General features: G+C 41.3%; 1 protein-coding gene across 1 annotated transcript in view; it reads left to right on the top strand.

The window, feature by feature from the left end:
- MEAF6 (MYST/Esa1-associated factor 6) overlaps window positions 1–4,198 on the top strand; it is a 17,078-nt gene extending 12,880 nt beyond the window's left edge. The window contains exons 5-7 of the mRNA XM_008580445.1: window positions 1,341–1,370; window positions 2,159–2,192; window positions 2,659–4,198. Of these exons, the coding sequence (XP_008578667.1) occupies window positions 1,341–1,370; window positions 2,159–2,192; window positions 2,659–2,667 (73 nt within the window). The 3' untranslated portion in view covers window positions 2,668–4,198. The remainder of the gene's footprint in view (window positions 1–1,340; window positions 1,371–2,158; window positions 2,193–2,658) is intronic.
- Window positions 4,199–11,090: the final 6,892 nt, after the last annotated feature.

Raw genomic sequence — 11,090 nt, 5'->3', positions numbered from 1 at the left:
TTTTTTTTTTTTCCTTTTCTTTTCTTTTTTCTACCACCCTACACCACCACTTTATATACCACTTTGTGAACGAAGTCAGGCTGAAAGTGAAATATTTGATATTTCCTGGTTTGTACACTAACAATATACTCTCCCAAATTTCTTAAGTGAAACCATTGCATAAGGGATATTGAAGTTCAGCTTTCTTCCAGCTTCACTCTAGCAAACATTGTTTAAGAAGAAAATGCAGCCATTTGCATATTGTTTTACCACCTTTCTACAGTCTGAAAGGCGTTAGAGCCAGCTAAGGAGCTGCTCTCATGCTCCAGGTGATATTTGCTTTGGAGGTCTGCCCAGACTATGATTTGTTAGCAGCGATGGCACAAAAGGGCCTCCTCCCCTGTGCTGCTCGCATCCTGATCCCCAAGGCTTGGGTGCTTGTGGATGTCAACTTTCCTTTGTTTTAACAGGGGTTCTGCAGACTTTGGTGTTTCTTAATTGTAGCCCTGACATAAACAGTTAACTACCATCACCAACTCCTGGGGTAGAGTAGTATTGCTGTTTAGTTTCTGGAAGATGACTCTACCACTGAAGTTCATTCTAGCCAACCCTTGGCTTCTAGAATGAGTACTGTAGAAAAGGAGCACCATGTTCCCTGGATACGTTTAGAACATATAACTTGAGTAAAAGTTGTTAAATGTTTTCCTTTTTTAAGGTTTACAATGTTTCTGTCATCTTTTATTTTAGTGAACATATATTATGCTGAATTGTTAGTACTGTCTTCAAAGCGCCTTTCATTATATGACTAAACCTTTCTTCCTCTGTTTCTTCTAATGCCCTAATTATATTTTTCAATATAATTAATATTTAGAAGTTCTAACTCTAAATCTGGCAGCTAATAGAAGTATTCCAGGTATCTGTAGTTTTCTAATGAAATAACTTTTCCTTTCATAGTCTATTTTTCTGATATGAAATTCAGAAATTATGAAATTCTGCGCCAGCCCATGGCTCACTCGGGAGAGTGTGGTGCTGATAACACCAAGGCCATGGGTTCGGATCCCATATAGGGATGACCGGTTCGTTCACTGGCTGAGAGTGCTGCTGACAACACCAAGCCAAGGGTTAAGATCCCCTTACCAGTCATCTTTAAAAAAAAAAAAAGAAATTATGAAATTCTTTGAGGGACGGGAATCTCTTCTGACCACAAAATCTTTGGTGCTTTGATGTTTGAAACTTTATGGCTTAAGATTCTTAAAGCTGATTTTGTTTCTACAAATCTGGCTAGGGTGGCTAATCGACTAATTTATTAAATTAGTATATTAATTTCTATTGCTTTCTTCCTTTCAAATGCTGCCCCTCAGCCCGTCTGGCATGTTTGATTATGACTTTGAGTAAGTTTGATTTGAATTAGTATTTGTGCTGTGTTGTTTAGTGTGTAGACACCAGTATGCCTTTTTGAGATCTTTCTAACCCATAGTTTATCTGTTTAATTGTAGGTATGTATATTAGGTTAGGCTGGGAAGTTTTTTTTAAAAACAGAAAAACGTGATGGAGGTAACATTTTATTTAATAACTTAAGCAAAATTAAGTAAACTTCACTTTTATGCATTTTAATTTCTTTTAAAATAGATATCCTTTACTTTAATTCATATTTAAATTGATTTTCTGGCTTTGCTTGATAAGGAGATTAATAGTTTAAGATCTTGATATTTTGATTTGGAAAGATTTAAACATTGAAATTCATTTAATTTCTTTTGTGTTTTATGTCCAGAAATATGAGCTCTAGTCTATTTCCTGTTCTTAATTAGTCATGTGTCTCAGTAATTTTCAGTGACATAGTTACAGAGCTAACACATTAACGTAGAGCATGCCCTCTTAATCCAATCTCTTTAATGTAATTTTGGAATAGTTTAAAAAAATTATATGGCTTTCATAACTGCTGTATATTTCTTTTTGAGTCATCTAAGTTTGCCTTATGGCAAGAGTATCTGCTCATATTTTTTAATACTTCCTTAATACTATCTGGGAAAACAACTAAATATGACATAGTTTAATGAAGAATGTGGATTTTACTTAACCAAATAGTCTTTGTTATAGCTTGTGCCCTATGCAGTAGCTAATTGTTGGACCCTTTTTCTGTAAATTAAAATGCAAATATCTTTTATCTTTCCTATCACAGGATTGATCTGAAGTTAAACAAAAAACCACGAGCTGTAAGTATCAGCCAGACCATGTCAGAGAGGTTGGTAGTTTTGTAGATGATTTGAAAAATGTATTAGTCTTCAGAGTTTGAGTTTTCCTAATCTGGGGTCACAACTCTTGTTTTAAAGTCTGGGATGTCTGTCTGGGTACACTTCAAATTTTTAGGTGTTATTTACTTTTTTTATGTTTTGGAGAGAGAAAAAGGTCACACACGTTTTTGGAGAAAAATTCCCTTTGATTAATTTTTTTCCCTGATGAATTCAGGTGGTCTAATAAGAGCAGAATTGATGTTTCAATCCTTTTATGGACTCAGAAGATGGACCATCTTAAGATGTGGAATATTGTACATTACATATGAAATAGAATCTTTAGCTACAGAACAATCCCCTAGCAGAGTTGTTTATGAGATTTTTTTCCTTAGGCATTAAACCATGTTCTGCTGAGAGTAAGTTGGGACTTTTGTTTTTCTCTCTTTAGGACTATTAGAAGACTCATTAGTGCAGAATCTTCCAGGCTGTAGAGCCCTGCTTCCCTTCTCCGACCTCACAAAGATAAACATCCCTCATCTGAGTGCGTGGCCATCCACCTCTGCTCTCCCCCAGTGCCTGTATCTCTGAGTAGTTTATTCTAAATGTGGTTGACAAGTCATTTCTATAAGACATCAGATCGTTTACTTTGTGTCATTTTTAGTAGCAGAACTGCAGGAAGACCAAAACATGGTTATAATCCCAGCAAGTTGCTAACTGTGCATTTCTCCCTTCTTAGAATGAATGTCTCCCCCCCAAACTGGCTAGCACCAGCTTCATCTATGATACCTATCAAGAAATGTTCTCTGGTTTTGTTTTATGCTGAAAGTAGAACACAAGTCACATTTCAAATGGAGGCTGTAAATATCTAACGTTTTCTTATTTTGTTTTGTGTTTTATTATTTTTCTATTGTTTTTACCATCTTATTTTCTTTGGGGACTTTTTGTAATGCCTTTGTACAGCTCATACCTTCCTGCTGACATATCTGATAATCTGCTTCTTGCAGTTGCCAGTATTCTTAACTGAAAATAATCTGGTTTACCATAAGTAAAATGAGGAACTTGGCTCTTTGTTTTTTTGCAAGGAGAAGGTAAAGTATGTTTATTTAATAATTACCTATCTTAAATCTCAGTTGGAAGCAATTTTATGTTCAAGGAACAGGAAAAACTGAAAAACATAAGTTTAAATCAATCAGTCATTTTAAAATAGATATTTTAATTCTTTTGTATAAATAAAATTTCATAGGCTTTGACTTCTCATGTTTTACTTTTAAACCTGAGATTGTTTTTTCACTTATTTTATTTATTCATATCATGCCTTATGGAAATTTCTTTTTCCATCTTTTCTCTCTTTGCTCGTATTTGTCTGATTAAATATTGCTCTAACAATCATCAAGGCATATGGAACGACTTAAAATTACACCAAAAACTGATAACATGGAGTTCTTGAATGGAGTGAAAGATAACACTAGTGAGAGCCAGTGTTGCTCAATAGACCCCCTTCCTTGCAGGTATTGATGGGCCGAGGAACTTGCTGATAGTTTTTACCTGCCTCTAGTGCAGTGGTGATCTACTTTGGCTGAACATTGGAATCATCTGGGAAGCTTAAAAAAATACTGATGCCTGGGTTCTACCCCCACAGACTCTGAGATGCAGCCTAATTAAGGGATTTCCTTTCAAAGAGTCCCTGGGATTCTGATAAGAAGCCAAGTTGAAAACCACTGCATTAGAAGATTAAATGGTTTGAATTAAGTCCTATGTTATGGATCAGTCTAGGGCATAAGATTTAGGGTCTCACCTTTCCTTTGATTCTATTTAGTCATAGTCCCTTACTTATGCCATTATCTTTGTAAGAGAAAATATGTTCCATTTGTGATAATATTGGTAGAGCTGAATATGGATGGCATCTATTAACAAAACAAGTTTACCTTGTCAGATGTGCAAAAGCTCTCACTCTTGTTCTCTAATAAATTTTTTTTTTTTTGACTCTGTCTATTTAGGTGTCTTTGACTATGTTTTTGATAGAGAAACTCCAATGTCAGGGTTTTTAAGGAAATAGTTTCTTTTCTTTAGATTGTTTCTTAAAAAAAAACAAAAACATAAGCATTCTTTATCCTTCTTCGTTAGTTTGTCTCATTTTCTGGAAGGAATGAATGGGGTATCTGAAGTTTCCTTAATTTTGAGAACAGCATACCGCAGACATTAAAGTATTTATGACTCATGGTTTATTTAGCATTTGCTAGAGATATAGTAGTGCTGCTCTTAAAATGATGTATTCTTTAAAGACATATCTATGTATATGAATACACTCGTGTGTATATATAATGATTATAGGACAGGCTAAGAGATAGGCTACTTGCTTTATACTTACGTTCTCTATAAAGTTTAATCACTGATTAGGGGAACTTCCAGTTTTCCTGGATGTTGGCCAGGTGTACTAGAGATATTCAAGTCCTGAGAGATTGCTTAAGTTCCCTACATGGAGGTGGCTTAGAAAAAGGCACCAAGGATACTCTGCCTACCATGCTTGTGATATTTAACTGTGGTTGTCAATTCAGTTTGCTTGATTTTGAAAGAGGATGAGGTAATGACTTTGATCAAGTCATTGATCAAAAGAACAAATGTGCTAAAATGGAGGGACATATTAATTGCCCATCTATAACATTTGGTAGAGATAGTCGGCTGGGTGGCCTGCATCCTCCCATCTTAGTGGCCCTCATCAGCTATCCCTGAACTGGAATGACTGCCAGTACCACTGAGAAGGTGCTTCCTTCTGGGCATGCCTTTACCAGTTTAGTTGGGTTTAGAACAGTACTTTGCCATAGGTCATAGGGACAGAAAATGAATTGGTTTAAATTAAAAGAATTTGACTGCCCGTGATATGTCCTTCTTTCTTCTCTTTCTTGTAATTCAGAGGGACCAAAGATGGAGTGGGAGGACTGAGGGGAGCCATACTAATTTATCTCTGCCATCTCAGTAAATTTGTTTTTCTCTGCTTTATCTTTCTTCCTAAGATGAGAATAGGTTGTCCTTTGCTCATTTTGGTAGTTACAAGACATAAAAAAAAAAAAAAAAACAAAAAAACTCCAGGCTCTTTTTAGTTACATTTTTTTGTCTTACACTGAGAGGATGGTGCCTGTACAAAGCTTCATGGGGAGTCTCAAGTAGACTCTTCCAGGGGCTGAGGAAATAGTTCATTCTGTTTAAACTTGAAATGTTCTACACACCATCAGGCCCTACAAATTGAAGAGGGACAGCAGGAACAACCCACAAAGAAGCCGTTGGAGCCTAATGGAGGGACTGTAGGGAAGCTTATGAATTTGGACAGGACCAGTGTGGGTTGAGAGCATGGACTACAAAGGTGCTGTAATGATCAGGAGAGGCCATATAGGCTGAGGAAATAGTTCATTCTGTTTAAACTTGAAATGTTCTACACACCATCAGGCCCTACAAATTGAAGAGGGACAGCAGGAACAACCCACAAAGAAGCCGTTGGAGCCTAATGGAGGGACTGTAGGGAAGCTTATGAATTTGGACAGGACCAGTGTGGGTTGAGAGCATGGACTACAAAGGTGCTGTAATGATCAGGAGAGGCCATATAGGCTGAGGAAATAGTTCATTCTGTTTAAACTTGAAATGTTCTACACACCATCAGGCCCTACAAATTGAAGAGGGACAGCAGGAACAACCCACAAAGAAGCCGTTGGAGCCTAATGGAGGGACTGTAGGGAAGCTTATGAATTTGGACAGGACCAGTGTGGGTTGAGAGCATGGACTACAAAGGTGCTGTAATGATCAGGAGAGGCCATATATCTTAAGGGACCTTGGAGCACTGTAAGAAATTGATCAGTAATGATATAGGTTAAATGTTCTTCCCACAATTGAGATTATACTGTTTGCTTAGAAGAAAATCCCTTGCTTTGAAAGCATAGGAAGCTGGCATCAGAATTATTTCCACCTCCAAGCTTGAGCCTTTGGGTGCTGGAGTAATGTAAGTACTTTGTAAGTATTCTGGAAAGAGTATTCTTGATGTCTTGACCTATGCACTAAATAAGAGAATTAAAATGAATGTTAAATAGCTTAAACTTGAAAGTAGTTAATTATGTTGTTTGAAACATACTTATGACTTAGTTCTTGCATTTATTATGACTTCTCTGTCCCTCATCCTTACTTCAAATTACTAAGGCATTATTACACTTAAAAATTCACAGCTGGGCTGGCTGGTTGGCTTAGTTGGTTAGAGCTCTGCCTTGTAACACCAAGGTCAAAGGTTCGGATCTCTGTACCGGCCAGCCACCAAAAACAAACACATTAACATCTGAAACCCCAATTATAGGGGCACTGCACTGGATTGGGTGAAGTGTGGCGAGAGTGTGGGATTATGCTTTGTACTCATTTAAATCTCCCAAGATGGTGTCACATTCAGTGCCTAGGAAGGTGATGTGCAAGTAAGATGCAGTGATAATGAGAAGGGGGGATTGGGATTTTCAGTTATGTGTCAGTCTAAATTAGTGTTATGTTTGAATTCTCTAAGTGGTAAGCTTCATGATTTGAGACCAAGTTTTCTTTTCTTTTTTTTTTTTTTTTTAAAGATGACCGGTAAGGGGATCTTAACCCTTGACTTGGTGTTGTCAGCACCACGCTCTCCCAGTGAGCAAACCGGCCATCCCTATATGGGATCCGAACCCGTGGCCTTGGTGTTATCAGCACCACACTCTCCCGAGTGAGCCACGGGCCGGCCCATGAGACCAAGTTTTACCGGCCATCCCTATATGGGATCCGAACCCGTGGCCTTGGTGTTATCAGCACCACACTCTCCCGAGTGAGCCACGGGCCGGCCCATGAGACCAAGTTTTACCGGCCATCCCTATATGGGATCCGAACCCGTGGCCTTGGTGTTATCAGCACCACACTCTCCCGAGTGAGCCACGGGCCGGCCCATGAGACCAAGTTTTACCGGCCATCCCTATATGGGATCCGAACCCGTGGCCTTGGTGTTATCAGCACCACACTCTCCCGAGTGAGCCACGGGCCGGCCCATGAGACCAAGTTTTCACTTTGAAAAATTGCTTCTGTAGAATAAAACTTGTCACCAGTGAAGAGGGCTATGGTGGAGTTGATGCTGATCCTTACCTAGAGCATTGGTCTCAAAGGGAAAGGATGTATAGGATGGCTCAGGGAGTGTGTGAAGAAAAGATCAGGGCTTCAATTTACATTCACTTCCAGGCTCAGCCTTATTTAGTTCCTCACTTCGAATGTGTTATACAATATACATAGGGCTGGCTGGTTAGCTCAGTTGGTTAGAGCATGGTGCTGATAACACACCCAGGTCCAGAGTTCAAGCCCTGTTCTGGCCAGTCACAAAAAAAAAAGTACATGTAGATAATTTATAATAAATACTAGGTTGAACCATAAGAAATTGCTGATATTCAATCATTTTGATCTATAAAAATGGCAGTTACCATGGCTTAACAACATATACATGTTGGACATGTGTATGCTTCAAGTTTTTACTGTTCATGTACACTTTGGAGACCCCTGGCTAATACAGATCTCCCCAGCTTTATACCCCCACCCCGTAATTTATTTCTATATCCCTGGGGAGTACTTTAAAATAATTAATTTGAATACATGTGTCTTAGTCTGGGCTGCTATAACAAAAATACCATAAACTAGGTGGGCTATAAACAACAAACATTTCCTACACTTTCGGAGGCTGGGAAATCCAAGATCAAGGCACCAGCAGCTTTGGTGTCTGGTGAAGGCCCACTTTGGTTCATGGAAGGTGCTTTCTCACTGTGTTCTCACATGGTGGAAGAACAAGCTCCCTCAGGCTTCCTTTTTAATGGCACTAATCCCATTCATCAGGGCTGTGCTCTCATGAGCTAGTCATCTCCCAAAGGCCTCATAATCTTAATACCACCACCTTGGGGGTGAGTATTTCAACATGAAATTTGAGGGGACACTTTTAGACCATAACAACATGTAAATATCATACATTCAAATGGTACTGAAGTGTATTCAGTTAAAAGTAAGTCTGGTCCCTCAGCCACCAATTCCCCTCCCAGAGACAACTCCAGACTGTCTTTGCGTGCTTCCAGAAAAACTTTGTACATGTACGAGCAATATGCACATGCGTCTGTTTACAAAAATGATAGCACACTGCTTTACCTTTACTTTTTGATCTAGCAGTCTAACTTAGGAAATGTTCCATATATACAGCTACCTCATTATTTTTATTGGCTACTTACTATTCTGTAGTTTGTGTATACTGAAATTTATTTAACCAGTCCCCTATTGATGGTGTTAATATCGTTTCCCATCTTTTGCTGTTTCAGACAGAGTCATAGCCAATAGCCTTACATCATTTTGCAAGTATGAGTACCCGTAGGATAAATTCTTAGCAGTGGAGTTGCTGAGTCAAAGTGTATGTGTATCCTTAGGTAACCTGGAGTATACCCTCCATTGTGGACACCCCCACTAGCAATAATGCTGTGCCTGTTTCCCCACACCCTGCCAAAATGATGGGGTTAAAACAATGGTATCTCATTGTAATTTTATTCTCCAGATCACTTTTTATTTATTTATTTATTTATTTATTTAAAGATGACCGATAAGGGGATCTCAACCCTTGGCTTGCTCTTGTGAGCACCACGCTCAGCCATTGAGCTAACTGGCCATCCCTATGTAGGATCCGAACCCGTGGCCTTGGTGTTATCAGCACCGCACTCTCCCGAGTGAGCCACGGGCCGGCCTTCCAGATCACTTTTTAAGTATGAATACTTGTATTTTTTCTCCTTTTCCTATCCTTTGTATTCTTCCAGTTCCTGAACATTTTTCTTGGGTAACTTTTTACCTGGAACAGTTGGAGCTTTCTGGATCTTTGGACTTTCTAGAAGGCAGTGACCTCTGGTGATTTCTAGGGTGGAGCTGCAGATGCCATTTAGAATTCCTTGTTTTTGCCTTACCATTTTACATTTCATATTATTCTCCTTAGATTCTTGTTTTCAGACCCTGCTGGAAAGTCCTTGTCTCTAGACACGTTATTTCAAGCCAGTGCTGTTGGCCTCCAGGACTAGACAGGCATCTACTCCACAGGCAGTAGTACCAGGAGGCGCCAGCAGATGGCAGGCAGTGCACCACGCGCACCTCTAGCCTTTAACCAGGCTCATTTCTGGAGAGCAGCCAGAGTCAGAGCCTTTGGACCATTCCCAATGACTTGACCTCCCAGCAGCGTACCCAACTTAGTGTGGATTGGGTTGTCTGATCCCTCCCTCCCACCTAGTTTTGCTGCCATTTCTTAAATAGGTAAGCAGTTTAAGATCACCAACAGCTACCTTGAAAGGAGCTTCAAGAGGCCACACCCCAGGGTAACAGCCTGGGGCCTCCTCCCCCTCCAGGAACTAGCCGGGAGAATTTACATGCCATGGCCTGGGATGGCTTGCATTTCCTTAATTGTAGGGCCCTACTTCCTGCCTCTCTTAGCCAAATCTCCCACACCCTTCCCATGAACTAGGAGATTCCCCAGAACAGACACTTACCACCCTCTACTCCACCCACTCTGCTATGGTCTAGGGGAAAAAAAATGAGCCAGAGATTTCAGAAGCCCCAGGGCAAAAGTGCTAGGGTCCTTTGGCTGCTTTCTTTTGGGGCAGCACCACTGGAGACCAGCTGGACCCAGAGCTCAGGCTGATGGCAACACCTCTCTCCCCACAACTCCTAGATATGTGTCCCCTCTGAATCCCATTTTCTCTGTTGCTCACTCACTCTCTGTCTCTGATAGAGGCCTGCGCAGCACCACTATCAGTGAATGAGTCTTGCCCTCTCGTGTTGGGGAGACAAATTCTGGCTCTTCTAGGGGATGTGGGGAAGGAGGGTGGGAAGAGAGAGGAAGTGGCAGCTGTGGTGATAAGTACTTGCCTCTTCCCAACCACTATCCTCCCCCTCATCCTGCAGGACACCAGCACTGGGAGGGCTTTGGAAGAGCTACTCCCCTGAAGCCCGAAAGCTCTCCTGCTCCTAGTTTATGTCCCAAGATCTTTAGGGACTGCTGGGTTTTCCCCTAGTCTGGAGGAGTGGGATGGGGACTGAGTGAGCCGGGACACCCAAAGCAGGGAATTTCATCCCATTGTGGGCTGGTTTGTTCTCTGCCAGGGAGGCTGGAGTTTTCCTGAATTTAGACAGACTGTAGTCATCCTGGCTTCCACAGTCCGTGTCCCAAGGGGGGTTAACCCATGCAAGACACAACTTGCAGGACAAGTCAGGGTCAGGGCCCTGCTGGTGGGAGCCACAGGACGCAGTGGGGGGCTGTGCGGTGTGGCGAAAGGCAGGCAGGAGGCTGTCCTCTGTGAGCTCCCCAGGGTCATTTCCCAACAATGCAGGAATTTGCATACTCACTAGTTTCCCTATCAGCTTCTTGGCTCCTGGAACCAGGAAAACAAGAGGAGGAAAGAGCACATGGGCAGCCATCCAGATTTGATCTCTTCCAGTACGCCTTGGCGGCTTGAGGGCTTGAGCTTTGGTGTTAGGAATCACATTCCATCCCTGCCACCCTCTCCTTTAAAGCTACTGCAGGCCAGGAAGCTGAGGCTCCGAGAAGGGAATCGAGTTGCCCAGGGCTAACTAGTGAGTGGGGCTTGAACCCAGGCCTCCTCCCTCTCCTGCTGCTGACACATGAACTGAGGTATCTTCTTCTTATATCTAGAGAGAGGGGCAAGGACCATTGTGTCCCTTTTACAAGTGGCAAGAGTGGGGCCCAGTGAGCAAATACCACCTACCTAAGCTACTTGAGTATGCTGTGGGGCAGGAGGTGGTAGGGAGAACATTGGAGTTAAAACCCAAGTCGTGGGAAAGAGACAACCTGAGCACTGGGCCTGGCAGTCT

The sequence above is a fragment of the Galeopterus variegatus genome, unplaced genomic scaffold (assembly GCF_000696425.1).
Source record: "Galeopterus variegatus unplaced genomic scaffold, G_variegatus-3.0.2 Scaffold2098, whole genome shotgun sequence".
NCBI lineage: Eukaryota > Metazoa > Chordata > Mammalia > Dermoptera > Cynocephalidae > Galeopterus > Galeopterus variegatus.
The sequence above is the reverse complement of the archived record's forward strand: the minus strand, read 5'-3'. Positions and strand labels throughout refer to the sequence as shown.